A 27,678-nucleotide genomic window follows, 5' to 3' on the forward strand; every position below is an offset into this window, starting at 1 on the left:
ATGCTTTAATTAATTAACACTTAACCTTCTCTTTCCTTTTTCGACCCTTTTTCCTCCCTTTACTACATTCCCATGTAACTTAAAAAAAAAAATTAAAACTCAATATCAAAGCAGGCAATGCATGTGTGGCTATGCCTCACAAAATAGGTCGGATTATTGAGGGGAGCCCTGCTGACCGATGTGGCAAGCTGAAAGTAGGAGACCGGATCTTGGCAGTAAATGGATGTTCCATCACCAACAAGTCCCATTCAGACATTGTCAACCTAATCAAGGAAGCGGGAAACACAGTTACCCTCCGCATCATTCCCGGGGATGGTAAAGTATACCTGTTGTGTCTCTCTCTGTAGCTCTCTCTCTTTCTCTAGCTCTGTCTCTCTCTCTCTAGATCTCTTTATCATTAGTGTTCATGTAATTGAATAATGTTGACTTAGAGGCAGCCTTATCCATCCCTAACTGAACACACCCATCAAACAAATGTGAGCCACTGTTACTAAACCTTACCTCACCCTCTTTACTTAACCCTCTCGCCCTTAATACTTGTCTTGCTGCAGATAGAAACATTTCAGAAAATCTTCAGATGTCCCCCAATTTATTTTGGTTTTGGTACCGTTGGCTTTAAAACAATAGAATAGTTTGAATACAGGTGGTAAAGATCTGATGTTCTATCTGGAAATCACTGAGGATATTTTTTAAACAATCACTAAAATTTAACTATATAATACGGTGACATCACAAAATCTACATTATGACATTAAAGAGTCAGAATTATGTTTTTTTCAGAACAAATTTTGTATTTAATTGGGAGAGTCTTAGGGTTTGTGCCTCCTTGATTTGTTTGTAATTTTTACATGTGAATGATGAAAGAATTAAATCTCTATATTTTTATGTAATTGTAGTTTGTATCTACATTAAACTAGGCCTATTCCTGGTTGGTTGGTTGGTTACTTGGTTGGTTGGTTGGTTGGCTAAATTCAAATCTTAGGTTGTTTTACACCAGGGGTGATTATGTCCCCCAGGGGACCTTTGCCATTGTTTAGAGTGGGTGCTAATGGCATATAGGGGGTCGACCCAGGGATGCTTCTGAACATCCTACCCCCGCAATAAAGTTATCCAGCAAAAATATCAACACTCATTGTATTATTCATATTTAATAAAAATGAAGTTGATACACTAATGTTACTAAGTATAGATTCTTCAGAGAACTAAGTCCTGAATATTGATTGACTTCATTCTAAGCAGATTTTGCCCATGGGAGAAAACTGATACTTGTTCAAGAATCTTGCAATGTCTTTTTTTCATTTTGCTCTACATGTTATAAAATAAAATATATATTCTAAAAGTCAGTGAGTATTTCTCAAGAGGAAATGTGGTTTATGGAACTAGTGTGATAAGAATTCTATGCCATTGATGTGTAAAATAAGAAAATCAGAGATTTTTATCTAAACATAATTCACCAAATGAATATTTTTGTATACAAATGGTTAGCAAGTGAGCCTTATATTTAAAATTTGAGTAGTATGGACTGTGCCTTTCAGAAAAAGTAAATCCAAAACCAAACAATAAATATTGAAAATTGTTGGTTCCAAGAACAGAGAATTTTCTCTGCACCAAAAATACTCCATACCAAATGTTGAGGAAAAATAGCTCCTTGACTGATGTTCTCCTTCAGCCTGCCTCAAATGCAGGCTAGTAATTTACCATCTGGTCTGGAGTCCATTCTACCAGTTCACCACTCTGGAAAGCTATTACAATTTAGGAAAGTAATCACATGGTGATAGAACATAGGTTCCTAATGGAAAGGATGGAGAAAGCCAGAAAAATTGAGTGAAAAATGGTTGAGAGAGTCACATGTACCATATAAATTTAGACACAATTATCTACATGTCACGGACAGATTTCAACAAACTAATCCGAAAGAAGACACAGGGATTGACTTGCTGGATCTATATTTTTCCATCTTAATGTGGAAATGAGAATGTCCAAAAAAGGAAGGAAGAAAAGAAAGCACTCCTGGACGGAAGGGCTTAGAAAAAGAGTTTGAAATCAGAAAAGACAGAAGTATGCAGAAGCAACTTATACTACTGTGCACATACTAGGTGTTGATTGATTTTTAAAAAGTGCAATGGAGGGCAGCTGGTTAGCTTAGTTGGTTAGAGTGCAGTGCTCTTAACACTGTTGCTGATTTGATCCCCACATGGGCCACTGTGCCTGCACCTTCCATAACTAGATTGAAACAACTACTTGGAGCAATGGAAAACATTTTTGGAAAACCTGAACCCAAAAAAATACAATGCAAGGTGAATTATTCAGTAACAATTGTCAATAAAAAAATGTTTGTCAACATGAATACTTCAAAAATGTAACTAAGATAGACATCCACAGGCTACCTTGGTTAAAAGACAGTAAACATTAAAGTTGATACACTATAGTTAAGGATTGATACCTTGCTGAGGATGTGATTTCATTCCAGGATACTGCAGGAGTGTGTTGCCACGATAATAAAACTACCTCGGTTCCTTTTTAAGTTTGGTGGTCAGGAAAAGGCAGGCAGGTCTGATAGAGGGTGGATTTTTTGATACTCATCTTTTAAATGGGGCCAGAAATGCCATGTTGGAAATTAGAGTTGAGACGGGAGTTAGATTCCTGGAGAGATGCTGGAGCAACCTGGGAAGGTTGTGCAAACACCTAGAAGACAGGGTACCCGGTACACTTTGATGAAGGGGATTCACGACGGCTCCACTTCTCTCTGTGAAGGTGTGTTGGACACTGTAGATTGTAGGGTAAAAGGGAGGTGCTCTGGTCTCATTCAGATCCTTCACTCTAATGTTTAATTCATCCGGTAGCCCAAAGACAGTTTGTTTTGTGATCCTCACAAGGAGACGGAAGTTCTTATTCAGAATGGTTTCTAAGCTCTTAAAAATCCATCTTGTGCAGAGTACTGTTCTCAGAAACCCTAGGAGCCACTCCAGGAGGATGCGTTCTTGGTTGGACAGTGCTCGGAACCCACTCCGAATCCACTTTACCTTACTCATGCTGCCTAATTGTTTTTGCCTGTCATTGTTCACCTCATTCTTTCTCCAACTTCACTTATCTGGGTTTAGCTATAGTTTTCCTCTCTCTGCTGCTCCCATTTTTTTCATACCCCCCCCCTCTCTTTCTCTCTCTCACACACACACACACACTCACACTCACACTCACTCACTCTCTCCTCTCGCACTGCCAGCCCCCTCCAACAAAAGCTCTGGAACAGGGCTCCCCTTTACTTGGCACTATTGCGTTGGTAGAAGGTTGGCTTTCACAGACCTCGGACATGCCTAGATCAGGGGTGTCCTACCTTCTTTGCTTTTACTATCTTTGGGACCGAGGTGGGAAGAAGAGTGGGGGCAGAATCTTTTCTCCTATGACATATGCGTAAGGGATAGGAGAGCCTTAATGGCAGCACAGAAAGGTCCAGAGAATAGCTCCAGCTACTAAATCTGAACTTGAAATCTGACAAATTAGATCACACGCTTCCTTCCACCTGTGTTGTATACAAATAGCTTGTGAAGTCAGGGTGCGAATGAGACTCTAATCAGACAGGCAGACCCTGAGTGAGCCAGGCCAACATAGAACCATCAGAGTGAATCAAGTTCATGATAATGAATGTATCTGTGAGCTTAAAAATATATTAATTTTGGTCCTAAGTTTGTACTTTGGATCACTCTGATTCACAGTATTTGCTTAAATAGGAGATAGGGCTCGGCAACACAGCTATACTATCTCCTTAGCAAAGGCACAGAATAGGATATAGGTTTATCTTAATACAAGGCTCTGTGGATATGATGCTAGCAGATCCTCGGACAAAAGGAGCAGGGGTCCAGCCATACACATTTCAAGTGTCCCAAAACTTTCCAAATATTTATGGGATTCAAATTTCAAACACTTCCTTCAGATATCACATGCATGTTTATGCACTGAAATATTTATGAAAGGAATGATTGTATCCTTTGTTGATTTGCTTGGCTTCATAATGTGAATTCCGTCGGGGAGGCTAAGGATATTACCGTGGAAGCGAGGTTAGAATTGTAATCTCTTGTCACAGAGATACTTTGAAACTGAAGCTGGAAGCTCCTGTCAGCAGTTAGGGCCCTGGGTTAGTGCAGCGCCGTGACTGTGGCTTGGGAGCTAGGATATGCTTTTCTTAATACACAATTGCTCTGGAAAGTGTGGTAATATCCATTTCCATTTTTCTGCGAGAGCTAAAGTAGGTGTGAACATTGCTCAATAAAAGATGTAGAGTACTTTCCGGACTGTATCATAAAAACAGCCAATCTGTCCACCTGCCTTAGAGTTTTAAAAGTCCAATACAATGATACCCCTTCGTAATACTGCTGCTGATACCAAGCCCGTCTTTTATAGTTTTTCTCTTACAGGGAGCAAATTTTGCTTTGGGATAGAGCTATACATTTATGATAATGGGCTTCATCTCTGTATTTTAAAAGCCAGAGAGAATTTCAGCCCTGAAAGTTTTGGTTTAATTCTAAATGAAGACTTAAAAAGTTGCTTCCACTTGCTCTCTGCATAACCTTGAACATGTTACCTGCCTTTTCTAAGTCTCAGTGTCTCTCTCTGCAAAATGGGGTACCAATTGCACCTATTTCATTGAGTTGTAAGAAGTAAATGAAATAAGGCATGTGATAACGCACTTGGCACAGATCTTGGCACACTGTAAATGATGAGGAAATGGTGGTGGTTCAGAATAAGAAAAACAAGAAAATTCAGGGAGCTCAAATAGGCATTTGCATATTAAATGTTAATTTTTAAAATGCTTAAAGTTAAGCTTGAAACCAAAACAGATTTGCATATAAACGGAGAAAATAACAAATGAAGGCTAGGAAGAAAATTAATATTTTTTTTTGTTTATATGTGTATTGAGTAATTATCTGTTAATCTCGGCGATCATGAAAGCAGCAGAAATAAAAATCTGATCTGAGAATGGGATCTAATCTGCCTGGAAAACTGGCTACCAAAAACACACAAGAACTACAAAGGGGAACCACCGCACAATTCAGTAATTAGAATCACTTTAATTACCAGGAAACATTATTTTTGGTATCCTGATTATGATTTCCCCATGGCCTGAACAATCTTGTGATTTTCCAGAGAGTCCCCTTAAAATTAATTACAATGAGCAACAACAAGCATTTTTAACGGACCAATACATGTATTTATGAAACTTCTGGTGAATTATAATGGCAGGTTGTGCAGGCTTAGTCCTTTGTACTGACACAGTGGGTATACTTTATGAAATATCTTAACTTTATCACCTTGGTCATACCAGTTAACTGCAATCATACAAATGTACTAATATGCTTTTAATATTATGATAACAGTAATAAACACATGCTACCAATAAAAAATATGCCAATCACTTGGAGGGCAGTTTTGATGTGCCAGGAACTATCCCACGCACTTTTCTCTCAGATAATCTTTGCACCAATTCTCTTAGATATCTCTGTTATCCCACATGTGCAGTGGAGGAAACTGAGGCATAGAAAGTTGAAGTAACTTTGCTTACATCCCAGCCAGTAAATTGCAAACCTTGAGCGGCAAAGCCAGATAGTCTGACTAGAGAATCTGACATCATAACCGTTAGGATAAACTGCCTCCCCATGAATTTGAGAAGCACCTCCTCCCCGACTTGGAGGGTTGCAAGGCATGTTGGCATGGTTATGGCTCTGAGTCCACGGGAAAAGCAAACCACAGAGGTGCAAAGACATTTCTATTCTACCCATTATTTCTCACCCTTAATTGACCAGAGGTTCCTTTTCCCTCAGAATCTATAAAAACTTTGGGTAAAACAGTATCAGAAACATTGTCCTAACACATGAACAGGATTCACTTCTCAGTTCCCTTGATCTAGTTACATTTTTTTACTAATCTCGTACCTTAGCTATAAGAATCATGGGCTTGATGACTGGACTGCATGCAAACTGTTAAAGTCATAGTCCCACTTTCTCATTTTGCAGAGAATTTAAATAACTTATACAAGTTCCACAGTAACAAATACGAAATAGAACTAGTAGCAAGAGCCATTGCTGCAGTAAACGTGTATTGAGTGTGTATTGTATGTCAGATACTGTACTAAACATTTCACATACTTTTATCCCAGAGAAGGGAATTAATGTCATCTCTTTCTATCTGATGAGGAAACTAAGGCACACAGCTAATGAGCAGGGAAAGGAGGATTTGAACCGGGGTTTGAATCTCAAGCCCATGCTTTTAACAACTGTATAATGAAAATAACAAGCTGAGTGATATCCTTAGGAAATTAAAATGGAAGATAGAGCACAAGCGATTGGGATCTGAGGGATGTCTGGTCACCCAGGACTGCAGTAAAGAGCGGTACGGTCCAGGTAGCCCAATGCAGGTATTTAACATAGTTTCCCATAGAGACTTTGTTGTACGTGATGGATAGATACACTTACTCAACAAACAGAGTGCCTCCAATGAACCATAGGACTCCTAGAAACTTCTAGACTTCTTGGCACACTGTGAATTAAATGGGCATTTATAGGCCAATCTTAGAACATAACCACCATATTTAGCATTTTCTTAAATAGCAAATTTATTCCATGTTCCCAACAGTCAACCTAAAAATAAATATTTAAGGGGCAATTTGCTCATAGTTGCTTGCTATTTCCCTTGATCATAATGGAGCAATTATTTGTAAAAGAACATATAACCATTACTATATAAATGATCACATTTTAATATATGCATGTTGGTGTGCAGTCTGTAGGTCTGCTCATGAATGTTTTCAAGATGTGGATCTCCAGTCTTCTAGAGATGAATGCGGTTGCTTATGAATGTGGGCAGTGGAGAAGAAAGTCAATTCACATAATAATATAGTCATATTCATTATGTTAGGGTGGCTTTATGATTTATACAACTTGTATTTACAAACTCTGGCTCTAACAAATGCAAGTTTTAAAATTAATTTCTCATGAGTGATAGACGAAATCTGTTAAGAACTCCACATTTTCAACTGTGCTTCATGAAAAGCAATGGGGAAGAAAGTAGATGGAGTGTGTGTGTGTGTGTGTGTGTGTGTGTGTGTGTGTGTGTAACAAGATGTTCGCCCACTTCTAATTTTAATATTCACATGAGGAAATCAAGCAGACTCACTAAATATTGCTGATAAACTGCAGGAAATGTTAGCAAAGATATTTATTATCAGCCTGTGACATTCTGGGAGAGAATTCTGGTGTGGCACAGTGTTTTGATGGGCCTGCTGTTTCTATGTGGTGGGAGAGGAGTGAGACACCTATCTTGGCTACAGTGTTAGAGGACCATTTTCTTGGGCAGACTCTATTTCATCGGTGGGGATGTCTGGCTGGGAGGACGGTAATGGAGGTATTATACATGGCTCACATCATAGAATAGCTTAGAATGGTTCTTTAAACTCTTGTTTATTAGGTTGATGCAAAAGTAATTGTGGTCTAAAAGGTTAAAAACAACTGCAAAAACCGCAATAACTTTTGCACCAACCTAATAGAAAGTCAAGTCAGAACTGCTTGGAATGGTGCTAGAGAAGCCAGACTTGTCATTCAGATATGGGGCTTCTGCACATCTCCTGGTATGACGATGTCTTCTCGGGGGAGCCTCATTTGATGACATTCTGTCTCATCCTGCAGAGTCTTCGAATGCCACTTTGCTGACCAATGCAGAGAAGATTGCCACCATCACCACCACACACACCCCTGCTCAGCAAGGGGCCCAGGAGACCAGGTCAGACATGGCTTTGGTTTTTTTCTGGTAGTTAAAGGGAAAAAAGTACCTCCTGGCAGGATGGCACTGGTCCTTGGGTCTTTCTCAGTTTCTCCAGGGGTTCTCATGTTTATTTCTCTCACTTTGGCAGGAATTCCACCAAACCAAAGCCGGAATCTCAGTTTGAGTTCAAAGCACCCCAGGCAACACAGGTGAGGCCCGTTTCTCTTTTTTCTCTGTTGGCTTTGAATGTTTCCTCCCAGCTTTCTGAAGCTATTTTTACGAGATATCCTTTACAAGTTACCTTCAATTAAAAGAAATAACCTTTTATGAGGGGATGTACTAAATATGTACTCACATTTGGTTGTCTAGGAAATGACCTTTTATTACCTTTGAAAAACATTCCTAGATATCCTTTTCTAGGGAGAAGAAACAAACAAAATAAAAGCAATAATTGGGGATCAATAGAAGAGCAAAACAGCTGATTTATATCTACTTGTGGTATTCTTAAGTATAATTATGCTAACAAAGTGTCCTTTTCTTAAGGTGTTTCTCAGACTTGTGAATTTCAGGTGGGATCCATAGAACTAAATACCTGTCCTATGTGGCAGTAAGGGAGGGTGCATAAATAATAGCAAGTGAAGTAAATTTGGGAAACATTGGGTGGAAGTTAATCAGTTCCTTTTTTGCTGGCCTTCTCAGAGCCTTTTGCTATCCTAATGCTGGATGCTGCTGGCATGTTTCTGGCATGAGACAGAGAGGCCGAACATCTAGCAATGTGCAGCGGAATGACTTTTCCTACCACACATGTAAATTGCAGCCTCACTGATTAAGTTTTAATACGGTCTGCAGTCTATAGGCACACTTATGAATGTTTTCAAATTCTGGATCTCCAAACTTCTAAGGTTAATGGATGTTAATAAACAATTGAGGCTCACCAAGAAGGGGATAGTGATTGTGCCTTTTTGTCAAATCAGCACAATAGAAATGTTTGGGAAGAGATGGAGAGAAATAGGTGTGGAGATAAGTTCTCCCAGAATGATTACATTTCATTTCTTGAAATAGGAGCAAGATTTTTACACTGTGGAACTGGAAAGAGGAGCCAAGGGATTTGGCTTTAGTCTTCGAGGAGGCCGAGAATATAACATGGACCTCTATGTCCTGCGCTTAGCAGAGGATGGTCCAGCAGAAAGATGTGGAAAGATGAGGGTAAGTAGTAAGAGGAGTCCAGAGTAGATGTAAACATGTCACCTGTAGTGACTTGGACATTATGTGGCTGGAACCTTCTTGATCATGAGAATTGTATTTTCTACAGTGTTCAATACACTCTCAATGCATGACTCCCACCCTAGGGTAAATTTCTCCCAAAGCATAGTTAGCTGTAGCTGCTAACGTTAGATGAGCCCTTCCAGCTCTTTGGAGTTGAATGAAGGATTACATACTTATTAAAGTAGGTATTTTCTGAATCCCATTACCACAGTTGTTATACTTAATCTCCTGTGGCAGACACATCACTTCATAAGAATCCTGGGTGTACCCAGATGCTTAGAAAGCAGGAACGCCCTGTAGTTGTACCGTGTTTCCCCAAATATAAGACCCAGCCAGACCATCAGCTCTAATGCTTTTTTTGGAGCAAAAATTAATATAAGACCCGGTATTATATTATGATTACATATATTATATTATATTATATTCCTGGTCTTATATATAATACAATATATTATATAAGACCTGATATATATTATATTATATTATATTATATTATATTATATTATATTATATTATATTATATTATATTCCCAGTGTTATATTATATTAGACCCGGTATTACATTATGTTATATTATGTTATGTTGTTATATACAACCGGTCTTTATTATATTGTATTATATTATAATTACATTATATCATATATCATATACCCAATATTATATTATACCCAGTATTATGTTATGTTATTGTATAAGACCAGTCTTATAGTAAAATAAGACCAGTTATCTTATATTAATTTTTGCTCCAAAAGACGCGTTACAACTTATGTTCCAGCTAGGTCTTACTTTCGGCGAAACATGGTATAAATTTTCGGTGGGGAGCTCCATTTCTTCTCTAGCTAGTCACCAACCATCTTACCCCAGCCTCAGGAGCATGTTGACTCTGCCTCTGCAAAGGGTCAGTTACTCCATGGCAGGAATATTCAAGGTTGCTCTGAGGTAGTCAAAACTGCAAATTTTAAAGACACACATGCCAAGAGTCCACTCTGTTCTGTTTAGATATCTAATATCTGTTATTGTGTATGAATATGTTGTTCTCCTAGGCAGATAATTTTTTAAAAAAAGGAAAATCATCTGTTCATTATAGATGGGTCACATAGATTGAGACATGCACATAGGGAGCAATTTGCAAAGAATTAAAAGCTATGAAGGGTCAGTCAGGAAAGGAAAAAAGGGACCAAGGGTAGGGAACTTAATACTTACGACACAATCTGGATTTTTAAATTTCTTCAGATTGAATTTTTTAATGAGTTTTTGTTTTTTCGATTAGGAAAGTAGACATGTAGGGGGTTTTAAAACGTCAAACTGAAAAATGGTATGTAGTAAGAATATAGTTTCTAGTGTCAAACTGTCTACCAGTTTCTTACATATCCTTCCTTTATGCATAAACATGCACAATCTGTACATATACTAGGCAAAATATAGTGGAATATATTTCTTTTATTTAAATTTCAAAGACATGCTTTTCCATGTCTTTACTCACCTGAGAGTTTCTGACTGAATGACATACCATTATCATGATATTTTGTACAATACTGTAGTGATCACAAGACACATCTCACCCCCTTAGCTTGGTAGGCACCTCCTTCTACAGATGAGGAAGTGAACTCCAAGAAGTCAAAAGGACTTGAGCAAGATCACTTAGCTAGTAAGTGATAGAATTCAAATTCAAGGCTTCAAAGTCCAAAGCTAGTGCTTCTCTTCTGCCTTTTAGACTATAAGTTTCATGAAAGTATGGGTCTGGCCTGTCTCGTTCACTCCTTTATCTCCAGTGCCTACAACAGCAGCTGACACACAGTGAATGCAGCAGTCCATGTATCAGTCAGGATTGTGGTCTCATCTGAAGGCTCAGCTAGGGAAGGATTTGCTTCTAAGCTTACTCACAGGGTCGCTGGCAGGATGCAGTGCTCTTGGGCTGCTGGCCCGAGCCCTCCCTCATTTCCTTACCATGGACTCCATACGGCAGCTCATAGCATGTGTCAGAGTGAACAAGTGAGAGACAAAAGAGGGCAAGTAAAACAGAAACCAAAATAATACTGTAACCTTTCCTTTGAATTGACCTCTCATCACACATGCCATACTCTGTGTGTTAGAAGCAAGTCACTAATTTCAGCCCACATTTAAAGGGAAGGAGATTACACAGGATGTGAATACAAGGAGATGGGGATCATTGGGGGCCCCCCTAGAAACTGCTTACCATATCCTCCTTCCTTCAACAATGAATAATCCCCTTACTACTTTGTTATTTTTTTCCTTGGCACTTACACTATCTAACATACATGTATTTTTCTAATGTTCTTGTTAATTATCTTTCTCCCATTAGAATGTCATCTACATGAGAACAGGAATTTGGGTTTTTTTTTTTAACTGCTGAATCCTAAGCAACAGAAGATTTCCTGGCATATACTCAATAAATATTTAATAAATCAATCGATAAAAGAATATTAAATCATAAAGCACCTCAGTAGCTGGTGAAACCCTTTTGTAATTATCTCACTTTGTTCTCTCTTGCTTTGGGCAGATTGGTGATGAAATTTTAGAGATCAATGGTGAAACCACCAAAAACATGAAGCATTCTCGGGCTATAGAACTGATTAAGAATGGTGGCCGCAGAGTGCGTCTTTTTCTGAAGCGGGGAGACGGCTCAGTACCAGAATATGGTGGGTCAAACTATGAAAACATTCCTTCCTTCCCTGGCATGACTCCATGAATTTGTCTCCAGAACTGCAGCAGGACAGTCTTTTTGTTCCCCCCATTCACCAGTGTCTTACCAGCCTTTCGCACCGTGTGATTATTTGCCTCGCTTGTTCTGAAATCTCTGCACATTTCATCCTTTTGCTTGCTTACGTGGACTGGGGCCTGGCCTAGGACAAGATCTGTATAGCCCCCTTTCTGATAATCAGAGAGAACATTTTGTCTAGTCCGACCAAGAGCGAAGGAATGATTGTTTGAACTGTGCCAAACTGTTTCTGAGATCCAATTGTTAGCACAAAATGACTCTACTCCTTTTCAGAAGCAGGAAAGCAGGTTTCCTGAGTGATATGTTGAGGCACAAATCTTCCTTTTTTTTCCCTGTTTGGTTACTTGCTGTCTTATTTAAGAGACGTGAAATTTTCAGATGATTTGGGGGCCTCGCTCACCTCCGTTATTCTCTGTGTACAACACTTCTGCATCCACCCCACCGGTCCCTACCCCAAATCAGAACACCTGAGCCCACTGCTATGAAGCAAACAGAACTGTTGATATGTTAGCCATATGTTTTTACATGATAAAGGATGAAATAGATTCCCAGTGCTCATCATGAGGGAAACACATTACTATACCTTTCCTATGGGGAAAGCCAGGTTATACATAGAGTTCCTTTGTCATATCTTTAGACATGATTTGAGTAAACAGCAATGATCTTTACATAGCTTAGTGTCCTGATGGCAAAATATTGTATATTATAATAATTATGTCCTATTTATTTATTTGAGATTCTTGTTTAAAATTAAAAAAGAAAAAAGCTATGCCCTAGATGTAGGGCTTTTCTTCCCAACCAAAGGTCTACAAAAGTTTCTATAGAAACTGTGATTGAATGGTCCCCATAGACGTCAGTCCCCTTTATTAGGGATTTTATCTGTCACCCTCTTTTCTGAAAGTCATTCTGCACACTTCCCAGTTGCATTTTGGACTTGATAAGATCTTTAATTCAGATGCAAGGACAAGCTCTTTAATCCTCAAGGACAAGGATAACTCCTTCCAAGGACAGCCTTTCCAGGTGTTAGACATTAATACAGGTGCAAAATACGAGGGGCCCAGGGAGGGTGTCAGATGAGGCCCCCTTAGGCATGGCCAACCACAGGGGAAGTATTCTGACCACATTAAGATGTTACAGCTGTGCACTGTACTAAACCACCGCTAGGTGTATGGATGCCACTGAAATGTGTAACATTGTCTCCCTTTTCTGTCTTCCCTATGCTTCTGTTGGATGTGATATTTCATTTGAGAGTCACCGTCAGTAACCTGTGTACCTTCTCAAAACCTATGTCTGTTGCACTGAGGATGAGAATCCAACACTAACAAATGTTCTTTGGGCTAAAAATAAAGATCATTTAAATACTCGGTTTTCCAAGAAGGGTTGAACGTGCCAGGGTTGTGCTGCTGTAATGTCTCCATGTGTCATTTGGACTAAATCTAATTCTATTGATTAGAGTCACAAATGGGTTATAATATGTTAAGTTCCAATATTTTTCTGACTTGATTGGAACCTGCTTCTCTGTGAGGCTATTTTTGTAATGAGTTTTTTGTACTTAATTTAACTGCCGCGGTCTTCCGGGGTGGGGGTGGGAGGGAACTTTGTTCTTTTGTTGTTTATTGTTAATGCTCTCCTATGCCAGCCTGTCATTGTTCCAGTTGTTTGAGAAAAAAAAAAAAAAAAGAAAAAGAAAGAAAAAAGGATGCATCTATTGTGTGGGTCCTCGAGTCACCTTATATGGCTGTCTAAAATCTTCACTGTTCTGATTGCGGTCTCTGCAGCCTTACATGAGTGTTGCCTTAGACTGTCTGACTGGACAAATAAACTCTCTTTGCCCTATGTTAACAAATGCAGATTTTTTTTCTTTCCTCTTTGTTATAGGGAATCTAAATGTTCAACTTTTTCTCTTTCTCTCTTTCTCTTTCTCTCTGACTGTTCTTGGTGCTGGGCCCTCCCTCCTACAGCGATGATACCTCCCAATATCGCTGCATGTATGAGAAATGAAAAGCTCGGGGAGGCTTGCTTCTACCTTATGGGCCATAATCAAACTACGGTTTGTAGCTCAATCAATACTAGGTGTTTCTGTGCTGTGGCCTAATTTCCTCATTGCTTCTGCTTAGCTCTATTTTGATATGTTTGGCAATTCATTCTGAGCACCCTGCGTTCTTTGAATTGTAAGTACATCACTGACCCTGTTGAAGTCTTGCTCTCCCTTATCTTAAAAGTAGGTGTAGAAAACCCCAAGGTTAGATTTATGATAGTGATCTAAGCAACCTTCCCTCACCCAAATCTTAAAATGACTTTGTGTTCATTCTGGTAGGTACCCAGCATTTAGAGAGAACAAACCTCTTATCACAGAGCTCTCACCTGGGTAGATAGGATTTTGCTAGACAGGAAGATACAATTTCTGGCTTGATCATTATCCCACTGCCAGATCCTGTCCACAGCCTGTTTTTTGTAAGTAAAGTTTTAGTAAGTAGCACATAGGCCCATTTCTTTTATGTGTTGTCTAAGACTGCTTTTACAGTGCCAGAGTTGAGTAGTTGTAACAAACTGTGACAAAGCCAAAAATAATGCATTCCTTGGCCCTTTACTAAAAACCTTGCCAAGCCCTCCCTGCTCAAAGCTATATTCCTGCTTTTGTTAACACCCACCCAAGGTTCTGGGAGATCATTCATGAAATGGAGTGCTCAATGTTTACCTTTTTGCCTCATGAAAGATCCTTTCAGAGAATCCACTTCATCTCTGACTGGCTCCCTGGTTTGCCCTACATGCTGCAGCACACAACTGCTGGTGCCTTGCCGAAAATGGTATAATGCATATGACTTGTTGGGTTTAGTTGTAGCAAAACATCCCTGCTTTGAAAAGAGCACTCATAAATTCAGGATGCTCCCTAAAACATTTCCAGTGTTATTTCAAATAGTGTATAATATATAGCAGCCCTTGTATGTTGCCCTGTTTTTCAATCTGCAGAGAGCTCGATGTGGTAGGAAGCACTGCAGTGACTCCACAGCTCACAGATGTAATTGTAGCTGCTTCCTATAGCAGAATGAGAAATGCCTCTGAACTTAGAGGCTTTATCTGAACGCCATCTCATGTCAACTGACGACCTCTTTTCCATTCTCTATTATCTGTCAGAAGTCTCCACATTTTAAAAACAGTTCCTTACATTTACATAAAAGTAGAGAAAATAGTTGAGTAACATGCACAAAAATAGGGAGAATGTTTAATGGACCCTCAAATTCCTGTCACATTTGCCAGTCCTCAACATCGGGCGGTGTTGCCTCGGTAATCCCCTTTGCCCACCAGCCTGGATTACTTTTTTTTAATAGAAGTATACTTTGCGTACAGTAACATGCGTAAAGCCTGCGTGTACAGTTTGCTTCTATGTGCACCTATTGAATCACTACCCAGACCAAAACACAGACTAGTTAGTTCCATTCCCCCAGAAAGTTCCCTCATGCCCCTCTGGGTCAATCGCCCAAATTATTTTCAAGCAAAGTAAAACAAATGTTCTTTAAAAAGAAAATATTTTCTTTCATGGGGGCAGGGGAGGGGTGGGCAAGGGAGAAGGGTTGGTGGGTGGAAAAGAGGACAGGGCAGTTAACGTAGGGAGGTTCTGATACCTGCAGGCAGCCTACTTAGGCCGTGCCTTTCTAGAGTAGAAGTACGCCTGTTGCAAGTTCTGCACCGAGGAGTGTGTGGCGTGCAGAGAACAGCAGCCTAGACCCTGAAAGCCACAAGCCCTGTTGGTAACCCTCACTAGCTGCAGTGATACTTACCCGCGACTGCGTTGGCTTTGGTTGCGAGAGCGTTTGCAGTGGTGTGCTTGTTGTGACTACCGGGAGGCCAGTGTGGGAGTGGGGCCCGGACCCACGCCGCGCTTACCAACCCGTGCTCTGCTCCTCTCCCTGCAGACCCCTGCGCCGGCGCCCCAGGGCTCCCGGCAGTGAGGGCGGGGCGGGCCGAGCGCAGGCCGCTCCCGCCGCCGGAGCCCAGCTGCCCGCCCGGCCTCCGCAAACCGTCGCCGCGCGCGGAGAGGCGGGCGCACGCGAGAGACCCCCGAGGCGGCAGGGAGGACCGCCGGCAACCCACTGAGCACCACACCTGGAACGGGACTTCCAGAAAACCCGACGGCGGGGCCGGCCGGCCCCAGGAGCGGGCGCCGGACGGACGCCGAGACGCGCGGGCCGAGCGCGCGGGGACCAGCGGCGCCAGGAGGAGGCCCCCCGAGAAGCGCCGGGAAGGCACGCGCAGCGCCGACACCACTTTGGAGAGGAGGGAGAAGCACGAGAGGCGGCGAGACGTGTCTCCCGAGAGGCGGCGAGAGCGCTCGCCCGCCCGCCGGCGCGACAGCTCCCCCAGCCGCCGGAGGAGGTCCCTGGAACGCCTCCCGGACCCGAGGACATCCCCGGAGCGGGGGGGGGGGGGCTCGCCCGGCCGGAGAGCAAAATCCACCGAGCGCAGGCGAGCCCGGTCCCCCGAGCGCAGGCGAGAGCGGTCACTGGAGAAAAGGACCAGAGAGGACAGAGTCGGCCACCGGGAAAGGGAAGAGACGAGTGCGAGGCAGGACGGCGGCCGAGGTTCCAGACACCCCCCGGAGCAGAGGAGGCGCCCCTACAAAGAGTGTAGCACGGACCTCAGCATCTGAGCCCGGAGTCCCATGCCAACCTTTACCGTGTCAAAGGTTCTACGAAGAAGGTCACACACCTGAAATAATTTAGTTTCTTACTTAGATGAAGCATCTGACACCTGATGATCCTATAAATAGCAACATTTTATGCATTTGAAATCTTATAAGAGAAAAATATATATGAAAAGTGTTGTGCCTGATGTATAATATTAAAAAGAAGTATTTTTAAATGCATACTTTTTTGGAAATTATTTGCCAAATGCTGCCCCAAAGGGTTATAGATTTTGTTTCTACGTAAACGGTAGAATTGTCAAGAGTTGTTCCCCTTTTTTGGGCAATCTTTTTCTCTCCTGGTTAAATAGGGCTGTTCATCATTTTCTCTTAAGTAAGGGAAATTATTAAGTTTAATGTGATACAAACGGTTATGTGATGATGTAGTGCTGTACTGTAGTTAGGAGTTTTTCTTAAAAAAAAAAAAAGGCAAAAGTTATGTTTGTAAAAGCTGAGGACTCTTTGGGATGGGTTAGGATTGCTGCTGATCCTAAAATCAAGCAAACTATATGAAGAGACTACTATTGCAAATGAAGGATATTTATAGCTAACCTACACAACACAAAGAAATGTTACGTTCTCAAGTCATAGTTGGTTCAGAAAACAGTTTGTATTCTCCCTGGCCATAGAATGGCACAGAGAGGGGAAGGTTGGCCGCCATTACCCAAATGCAGCCCAAGCACAGATGGTCAGGTTCATTAGCATTACCAACATCTAATAAGATCTCATTAAGGCAGTTCCATCACAGCTTTGCTCAACTACTAGGAGTGGACAACCAACACCTTCTGTGTTGTCTGATTATTTGAGGCTGAATAGTAGATGGGGAGTGGGAGATGATGTGCCCAGTGGGAAGGAGCCATAAAAATCCCCAGTATAGAAAATATGTTCCTCTTTTTTAGCATAAGGCCAGGATTGCCCTTTGCAAAATAGGGAGGGAGGGAATGGGGTTGGTGGAAGTTACCTCTCTGTTGATATTTAAAGAAGTGAGGGTTGGAGGTCTGTTGATATTTAAAGAAGTGAGGGTTGAAGGTGCTTATTCTGAGAAATGCTGATTTCCCTTTGAAACCCTAGTAGTCTTCAGGATGATTGAAGGGGAAAGAAGGATTCAATCTCAGTGATTCTAGATCTAGTTGGCAAACTTCCACCCTGGTGACCCTGTTCCTTGAATTTTTGGACAGCAGAACAAAACGATTTTTTTAAAAAACATTCTTTTGCTATTCCACAGCAGGTGTGATTGGGTCGGCTGTAGCCCCAAGATGTGGTTGAAATGGATTACTGCCTAGCTGAGCCAAAATGTTTGCTTGTACCTGTTGGACCACAACAGCAAACCGCTGCTTACAATGCATTGTATATTTCCGTAGTAATGTTGTGCATTTTCCATACAGACACAAAACTTCGAAAGTCAATCACTGTTGTTCTCATGGTACTGTTAAAAAAAAAAAAAAAAAGAAAACCAGCCAATCATTGTGTGTACAGAGTTAAAAATTGTAATTAATAGAGCCTGTTTAAAAACAAACAAACAAAAAAAGCTGTTGCCTTTTTTTCTTGTATAAAAGAGAATTTATGACAAAAAAATTTACCTGTTAGGAATGTGATATGTGTTTATATTTCTGAATATGGAACAAATTGATTCATTGGGATATATTTTAATGTAAACTAAATCAGGTATGTAAAGCTGTTTTAAAATGGGAGGCTATATAAGTAATTCTCTAAAGCTTTAGTTGGTTTGAATATCATCATTTCCTCCATGGTGAGCCTGCTTGTGATTTATTAAGCACTTGTTTGCATTCTGTTGTTCACTCATTTTTTGCAGTGTGCTATGGACATAATACTGTTTCTGTATCGATGAAAAGCAGTATGTGGGCCAATCTTTTTATAAAACACTATGCATATATAAATATTACATTGTTCATAGCTTTATTTGACTTATGGGTTTATACACAACATTAGAATGAGTAGCTATAGTTGTGTGGACATTCCAAACACAAGTTCCTTTCATGGAATAGACACAATGAACATTCAATAGCTAAAGAGAAGGGGAAAGTCTGACTGCTATTTTTATTATCGAAGTTTTTCATACAAAGCATACATTAAGCTGTAGTAGTAATGGTGAGGGAGAATACAACTGAATAATGATGTTCTTTTTCATCCATTTCCTAAGAGCCAACTTCGGGATTTTATTCCTAAGGTTCTTCTGCTAGGAATTTTCTCACTCTTTCTAGCAAAATCTGTGATGTTAAATGATGCTCTCGACTGTGGCCCACAGTTTTAAATAAATGAAATCAAGGTGGATTTTTGGAGTACATCCTGAAGTTAATATCTTGATGTCTTTCTTGTTGTCAGAGATGACATTTGACATTTTAAAATCTGTGTGCTACCCACCTGGGCTTTTCTCAGTCTGTGAAGACTTGCGGTGTGGCAGTTTCATCGGAATTCCACACATCAGATTTGCTTTGGAAATATTGTACTGTACAGGGACTATGCATTAAGCAGAAAGATATAGTTTTCTCTGAACTACTGTAACCTTAAATTGGAGACTGATTATTGTGAGCCTACTTTCCCTAGTCCCCTGCTTCATGTAATTGTCTTGATGAGAGAAGGTGGATGAGTATTTTGTGTGATTAAATCAAACCATTTAGGAATGTCCCTCCCACCCATTACACAGTGGATGCCTGGAAGAATGTTGCCGGGAGAACTCAACACCCTACCTGTATTTTTTAAGTTTCTTTTGTGAAAGATTTTTTAATGCATTTTTACTGTAAAAATACATGGAAATGTATGCATTCCATAACCACTATCGCTTCTGGATTGGTATCTTTCTTGTCTCCTTGTCTCAAATGTATCAAGGTCAAGTAATCAACTGAGAGTGTCTGGCTCCAGCTTGATGAATATACCGTTCTGTTGAAAGAGAAGGAATCGTGCCTTGGCATAGTGTAGTGCCCTGCTACTGGCTGCCTCATCATCACTGCAGAGCCTGTTAGAAATGCAATCTGGGGCCCTACCCTAGACCTACTAAGTCAAAATATGCATTTAACAAGATCCCCAGCTAATTCATGTGCTCATGAAAGTTTGAGCATCATGGTAGCGCATGGAAGCCTGGTAATGAACCAAAACCTGCCAAACAAAGAGCTTCATCACTTCCTAGCTTTGATCTTAGGCAAGTTCCTTAACCTCTTTTTAAGGCCATCTTTAAAAGGCCACACCTCATAGACTTGGTAAGAATACATGCAAAGCACTTAGCACACCTGACAATCGGGAAAATCCTAAGTAAAAGATGCTAATTTTTTTTTGGACGGGGAGGATTTTCTGAATGGTCATCAGTATTCTACTATTTTTATTGTTCTGGTTTATTTTTCCAATCAAAATGAAGAAATAATTTCTCTACTAAAATGGGAAAGAAGGCCTTCTGCTTTAATTATAAACGAACAACATGGCTAGGGTTTCCAGGCGGGAATTCCAGCCTGTTCTCAGGATTTTTTTTCGCTTTCTCATTCCCGAATCCCGAGATATAAACTGTTTTCTGTTCTCCATGATGAATTGTTTCCACAAAGTGATGGCCGATACTACCAACCACCTGGGTTCAAGGAGCCAATTTTCCTGATTTCCCGACCAACTTTTCTCAGGATTCGGGAACAGAAAAGTGAAAAAATTCCCGAGAACGGGCGGGGAATTCCCGCCTGGAAGCCCTAGCGATAAATAGGAAAAATGTCTAAGAGATACATTGTGAGTAGTACGTGTATTTCCCATTGTGGGTATTACTGGGTTCAAGGAGCTGATTTTCCCCATTTTCCGACCAACTTTTCTCAGGATTAGGAAACGGGAAAGTGAAAAGAAATTACTGAGAATGGGCGGGAATTCCCGCCTAGAAACCCTAAATGTGGCACATGCCACTTCACAAGTATAATTACGCTTACCAGTGTTTTGAAATATGAAACCAAAAGGCTGTGCTGTGAAAGTTAAGACAAAAATAGTCTCCAAGCGTGACTCTTGGAGATAGAGATGTATGTGTAAACATACTCCAACTAGTCATACAAGGGTAACCCATTAGTGAGTGGTTTAATATCTGTCCAGGTTGATCATGTACTTTATAATGACCTTCTCATTTCCCTTACACAGTTATTGGGTTGTTCAGTATGACTTGGTAGTTAGGGTTTTCCTACAGATCCTAAGTTCCTGGGCATTCAACAAGGTACTGAGTTTAATTGTAGGTGTTCTGTATTTTGCTTTATTTTGTCACCAACATGGTAATTACAGATACTGCTCACTTCCCTGGTATCTTTTTTTTTTTTTTTTTTTTTTTTTTTTTTTGTCAAAGATGGTATCTGGAAATGGTCCCTGGCTTAACGGACAACTGTAGCCATTTGTAAAGCCCTTATGTCACACAAATTCTTTGCCTGCCATAAATAGCCACATTCAAAAGCATGCACTCAATTACAGCTTTTGGGGATTATTCCTGATGTGGGCAGTCTGACACCACCTTTGACGGTCTGCATTAATCGTTAAAGGACAAGCTCTTTCAAGTTCTTCCAGGTGATTTTTCTTATAATCAGGTGGCCTCGTCAGCATTGGGGGCAGCGTGTTCAGGACAATAAGATTCTAATGCTTTTGGAATACACGTCATTACAAGCTTTGAAGAAGGGAAATGACAAAGCTGGGCCCTCACCAACACAATTATTGGGGAGGTTTCTGTAGGAGGGCTTTCTGTGAACATATTTTTTCCAGTTCCACCCAGTGGTGTCTTTATGTATTGTGCTCGTTGGCAGGAACGGGCACTGTGGTGTCACTTCTCTAATGTAAGCGCTAGGTGATTGCGGATCCAAAGCATGGATCGTTCTAACAGTAAATGGATTTACGCAAGGTGGTATTAACAGTAAATACTCAAGTACTGCATATGACTGCTACCCTCTATCACATTTCCACTTAACTGAAAAGTTGTCATTGTCCTGGTCATAGCCCTCGAAGACAACTTGGTCTGCACAGCCCGGGACTAAACACCACACCAATAAGCACGGTCCGTTTAAGTGTGTTCATCCCTCACAGAACAGGCTCCGACCTCAGAGGATCGTAGAGTTGAAGGGAAAATAGCCCAGAAAGGCTGCCAATCCTGAAATGCATAATAGGCAAGGTCTGTTACTCACTTACTCATTTTTTTTTCTATACATATTGAGGACAGACTCTGGACTAGACACCTGCTTCCTGGTCTTCAGAGCTTATAATTTGGTAGGAAAGGCCAATAAATAATGTAAACCACATACCAAGCCGAAGTACAGAGTCATGAAAGTAATTGATAGGGGATGTAACCAGATGGAAAAAGGTTGTAATTCCAGAGGCAGAGAGGGAATTCACTGATGAAAGGAGGCCAGCGCCCATATGTGACATTGTGGTACAAAATGGAAGGGGCTAGGCTCTGACGGGTCGGGCTGGCCTTGTGCAAATTTTAGACTTAAGAATAACAGGAGACCGTTGAAGAATTTAACTGGGCCCCTAGTATGCTCGGTGTGTGCTCAGAGAGGGATGGTGGCCACCTCAGGTTTGAGCGTCAGAAAGCAACACAGCAGGTTAGAGGAGGGTGGGAATGAATCCATTTGGGCACTAGTGCAAGTCCACACCCTTATCGTGAAAAACCATGCTAGATAAAGCAGAATTTCTCAGAGGTGAAATGTTCCCAAGCCCATGTTTATCATCATCTTATTACAAGAATTCACTTTCCTTCCAATTTAAATCCTTCCCCCTCCTTCTCGCTATATCTTTGTTAATACGTGCAGAACACCTTGTACGGGACTCTGGGCTACACAGACTCAATCATTTACGATTCTACCTGGTTTTCTCTAGGTTTGCAAATTCCCACCTCACTACCCTTTTCTTTTATTTCAGATTCTGCTTTCAAACCTTGCAATCTTGTGTTTTCACATATTTTTAGATTTAACCACATTTTTCTTAAGCTACAGTAAGCCCAGTTAAGTATTATCTAGTCTTTGTCACCTAGTCCCCATGTTTGAGTGAAAGAGGAACTGCTCCTATGATATCCTACTTTGAAAAGCAGTGTTTTTTAATTTACAAAACTAAATTATACTTAAAGAAAAATATTCGAGCGTGTCAGGAAGAGTATACAATAAAAGGAGACTCTATTCCTTTCGATCCCAATCCACAGAAGTAACTATTGTTAACAGTTTGGTTTATGACATTTATGATCTTTTTCTGCTTATATATAAATGTATGTAAAGTAGCCCCTCTTTAGTCACAATTTCACTTTCTGCAGTTTCAGTTACTCGTAGTCAACAGCAGTCAGAAAATATTAAATGGAAAATCGAGAAATAAACAATTCATAAGTTTTAAATGACACGCCATTCTGAGTAGCGTGATGAAATCTCGAGTGAACTGTCTCGTGTGAACCATCCCTTTGTCCAGCGTCTCTAAGCTGGGGTGCTTCCTGCCCGTCAGTCACTTAGTAGCCATCTGTCTTGGTGATGAGGTTGACTCTCAGGTATGTTGTGTTCAACTAACCTTTATTTTACTTTATCACAAGAGTCGTATTGCTGACAATTCGAATGTGCCAAAGAAAAACTGTAAAGTGCTCCCTTTCGGTGAAAAGGTGAAAGTTCACAACTCAAGGAAAGAAAAAAAATCACATGCTGAGGTTGCTAAGATCTGTGGTAAGTATGAGTCTTCTATATGTGAAATTGTGAAGAAGGAAAAAAATTCATGCAAGTTTTTCTGTCACACCTCAAACCACAAAAGTTAGGACCACAGTGTATGATGTAAATGCTTAGTTGAGATGGAAAAGACGTAAAATCTGTAGGTGGAAGACATGAATGGAGAGAGACCACATTCACATAACTTATTACAGTATATCGTTATAATTTTTCTATTTTACTATTATTTATTATCATTAATCTCTTACTATGCCTAATTTATAATTAAACTTTATCATAGGTATGACAATTACGTTCATGAGCTTGTTGCAACAATGTTGCTAACCTTTTTTGATTTCAGAGGGATTATTCATGATGAATTTGTACCAACTGGACAAACAGTTAACCGAAAGTTAGACGACCTGACCTTTTCACCAATGATTCATGGCTCTTGCATCACGACAATGCCCCAGCTCACACCGCACTGTCTGTGAGGGAGTTTTTAGCCAGTAAACAAATCACTGTATTGGAACACCCTCCCTACTCACCTGATCTGGCCCCCAGTGACTTCTTTCTTTACCCGAACATTAAGGAAATATTGAAAGGAAAACATTTTGATGACATTCAGGACATCAAGGGTAATACGACAACAGCTCTGATGGCCATTCCAGAAAGAGTTCCAAAATTGCTTTGAAGGGTGGACTAGGCGCTGGCATCGGTGCAGAGCTTCCCAAGGGGAGTACTTCAAAGGTGACCGTAGTGATATTCAGCAATGAGGTATGTAGCACTTTTTTTAGGATGAGTTCACGAACTTAATTGTCTGACCTTATATATTGGAAAAAACAGGGTTCGGTACTATCTGTGCTTTTAGGCAGCCTCTGGGGGTCTTGGCATATATCAGCCACATTGTACATAGTTTGGGGTTTTGTTTTTACTCAGAAAGAATGCACCATTAAGTACACACTATTTTATGCACTGCACCTTTATATATTGTGGATAATTTTCTATGCTACAATATGTATATGTGTGAATATATATGTATATGTGTGAATATGTATATATGTGTATATGTATATATATATATTATATATATGTAGTCTCATATACCAAATTGATTCTCATTCTCTAGCTATGCTTCTCTCTTCCCTCTCTCCTGGATCACCACAGAGGCTTCCTTACTCTTTTCCTTTCCTTTACCATTGCCCATCCACCTACAGACTCTTCACGCAGCAGCCAGAGCGATCCTTTTAAAATGTCAAGTGAAAGTTCAGAGTCCTTACAACAGGCTATAAAGCCCATGTGATCCAGCCTCTCCTTTCCTTTTTGACCCTCTCTCACCAGTTCTGCTCCAGCCGTATTCCTGGCGTGCTCCCAGCCTTACTTAGGGTCTTTGCTTTAGCCAGTCAACTGTCTGGAAAGCTCTTTCTCCAAATATCCACGGCTGACTCCCTCACTTCTTTCAGGTCTTTCTCAAATCTCATTCTTCCAATGTGGCCCACCCTGACCACCCTATTTAAAATTACTTGATTTTCCTCCTTTGTTCTACTCTTTCCCCTCCATAGCACCTGCCACCTTCTTACATGCTGATAATTTATGTACTTATTATCTTTTTGTTTTTTATCACCTGTCTCTCCCATCTAGAATCTGGACTGGCTTTACAGGCATGAAACCTGTGCCGTCACACAAGGCCTGCACTCAGAAGGGCCCCGAACTTGGTTTAATGCTCTACTGTCACCATCTTGAAGTTTTAGTAATTGTTCAACAAGTAAATTTTGAATAAAAATCACCTTTTCAATTTGCACTGTGTCACACAAATTGTGTAGCTGATCTTGTCTAAACATAAGCTTCACAGGGGCAAGAGTATTTCAAGTCCTTCTCTCTGGTGAATTCCAAGTTCCTGGAACAAGATCATACTTATAGTACGTGCACATAGTAGGCACTCAGTTAATAGACATAGTCTGCTCTCTTAGTAGTCTCATATTCTGAAGTTGACCACCATTTATTTAACTAGTCCCTTATGGATAATAAAAATATGCAGCAGTGAATAACCTTATACATAAAACTTGGTACCCTTGAGTGGTTTGGTTTCAATATTGTTGAAGAGATACGTTGTGACTCCTAGTTCTTTTTTATTTCTGATGACACTGATATTATTGAGGTTTGCTTGCTTTCATTGGAAACAGCTGTTTTTAGCAAAGTGCTTGCAGGCTACAGACTATATCTCATCAGATAAGAGTCATTAAGTGGAGCAAAGCCACTGAACCAACAGTTCATAGCCTTGGCTACACATTGGAATCCCCCCGGAGCTTTAAAAATGCTGATGCCTGGGCCCACCCCCCAGAGATCCTGATGTAATTTGTTTGGGGTGTGGCCTGGGTTTTTTTTAAGGTCACATGTGATTGTAATAGGTAGCCATTACATTTTTCATCTGTTTTAACTTCATAGACTGTGTGGGATTGAATGGGTCTGCTTAGCTTCTTTCTCTCTTCTTTATATTGTTGACTGTTGCCTTTTTTAGTTTGCAATGTAGCAGCAGCTCAAAGGAAAGATGGTTAGAGATTATTTTCCCAAAGTAAACTAAACAGTCTTCTGGTTCCGGGAAGTTATTACCCAAATATAAACAATGGGCACAAGTGTGTCAATTGTGAATTCTGTGTCATATTCCTGTCACTGCTAACCTATTCATTAATAAGAATTATTGAGAGACTTCTGCATTTTCAACAAGAAGAGATCAAAGCATTATCAGTTATCCAAGATTTAGCCAGAGTCCTTTCACTTAAACTCATTTGAGAAATATTTTAGTGCTCTTATTAAACGGAACATGTTAAAATCAAATGAGAAAGAGAATATTGAATAATTAGCAATTAGTAGTCATGAGGATGAAAGATTCTTTTCTGATAAATTCTTCTGAAGTATATGTGATACTACTCCCCCTTCCCCAACCACTTTTAGCAGACAGTTTGGGGGCTGAACTGTCATGGCTGAATAGAGAAATGTAACATTCCTATTACCAAAACAACATACATGTCTTAAAATTTAAGGGGAACAAAATTTGGGGGTAAACATTGCTGGGAATAAATGCAACTCACCTAGAAACTCCTGTGTTAACATAAGAGACTCTAACATTGATCTAGGCCAGTGATGCAGAATTCACCATTGATATTACTAGCCCTAACTCTGGACCAAAGGCAAACTCAAGAATAAGTTTGAAATAGTCCTGAAATATAGAACTACTAGTATCCATCTCTCATTGGCTGCTGATTGTGACAAGACCAGTGAAAATTTCATGTCTCTCCAACCATCAATTTGACAACCCTCCCTATAACCATCCATTCTAGAAGGAAATTTTTTGAGTCACATTCTTCACTTATCTTTGGAAATTATATCTTAGTTGGCTTTAATTCCTTCCATCATCTCCTGAAAATATAGCTTAGCTCAAAGAAGTTTGTTAGCAAATATATACTGTGGATGAGGGGGATCCCTGAGGATGAGGGAGTAGATAAATGCTGTGCTTGCCTCCTTCCATAACCACATTAAAATTATAACTAAATTATGGAACAGTCTAACTGGAGAACCATCTGTTGTCTAGCTGAACAGAAGTTTTATAATCAAGGATATAAAGAAGAAGCTATGTCGAGACTGGTAGGAGGGGTACAGACACGAAAATTTCCAGCCCCACACCTGTGCGTGGCGGTTGAGAATTCAAAGGGATATCTTGACAGCAGAGGTACCCCCACCCCCAAGAAGCAAGGGGTCCCCAGCACCACACCAGCCTCCCTTGCCCAGAGTACAGGTTCCAGGAAGGGGAGACCCCACAACATCGGGCTGTGAAAAACAGTGGTGATTTTGACCACCCAGGTTTGATGAAAGGCTACTGGATACCCAGCCATCCTCTTAAAGGGCCTGCTCACAGACCCACTCACGTGAAGGAACTCACCCTGAGCTCTGGCAGAGGAACGATGACTCGGGAGGAGTCAGAGACATACAGGGAGAGACTGACTGTGTGGCTTCAGGGCAAGAACAAGAGAAACAGTTGCCATGTAAAATTCTCCTCCCATTCAGCCATTAGGTGGGCACCATCTTCCTTTGTTGAGCCCTCTCAGACACGGCGAAATCTGAATCTGCATTGGCCTGGTAAACTCCACTCGCTCCACCACGGTGACTCCCTGGGTCCAAGCCCCACCCAACTCACACTACTCCAGGGGCACTTTCTTGGCCAGCAGCCAGCCCAGTCTTTCTTGGATTCTTTCTTGGACGACTCTCAGGGGCTGGCAGGCCCAAGGTGGGTGGTGGCTGGCCTCAGAGACTTTTTTTGAGTAGCTCCAGGCTCAGTACTGGCACCAAACCAGAATTTACATTAACCTGGTGAACACCACTTGTCCCGGCCTGGTGACCCCCTAGATGCTGCTCTATAAGGGTTCAGATGCTGCTGAATCTTATAAGAGCTAGCAGGCAACAGCAGACCTTGGGGTGTCCTGGGCTTTTTTGGATCTACCCGAGGCCTGTTACTGAGGGTAGCCATCCTCAGTTTATAACGTGGCATCTCTCACACACCTTGAGGTCCAGCATAGTAAGCAACCAACTGAGGAGCACTTTGTAGCTCCTA

General features: G+C 40.8%; 1 protein-coding gene across 24 annotated transcripts in view; it reads left to right on the forward strand.

The window, feature by feature from the left end:
• Nucleotides 1-18,328, forward strand: part of MAGI1 (membrane associated guanylate kinase, WW and PDZ domain containing 1) — a 573,273-nt gene extending 554,945 nt beyond the window's left edge. For 9 of the 24 annotated variants that reach the window (XM_081071390.1, XM_081071382.1, XM_081071398.1 and 6 more), the window contains 6 exons: nucleotides 112-315; nucleotides 7,677-7,770; nucleotides 7,901-7,961; nucleotides 8,815-8,958; nucleotides 11,541-11,679; nucleotides 15,674-18,328. In XM_081071390.1, the coding sequence (XP_080927516.1) occupies nucleotides 112-315; nucleotides 7,677-7,770; nucleotides 7,901-7,961; nucleotides 8,815-8,958; nucleotides 11,541-11,679; nucleotides 15,674-16,407 (1,376 nt within the window). In that variant the 3' untranslated portion in view covers nucleotides 16,408-18,328. Of the gene's footprint in view, nucleotides 1-111; nucleotides 316-7,676; nucleotides 7,771-7,900; nucleotides 7,962-8,814; nucleotides 8,959-11,540; nucleotides 11,680-13,720; nucleotides 13,979-15,673 lie in introns of those variants that run through there. The other 15 variants (XM_081071399.1, XM_081071395.1, XM_081071383.1 and 12 more) reach the window with 7 other exon arrangements.
• The last annotated feature ends 9,350 nt before the right edge of the window (nucleotides 18,329-27,678 follow it).

Source organism: Rhinolophus hipposideros, assembly GCF_964194185.1.
Source record: "Rhinolophus hipposideros genome assembly, chromosome: 14".
Taxonomy (NCBI): Eukaryota; Metazoa; Chordata; class Mammalia; order Chiroptera; family Rhinolophidae; genus Rhinolophus; species Rhinolophus hipposideros.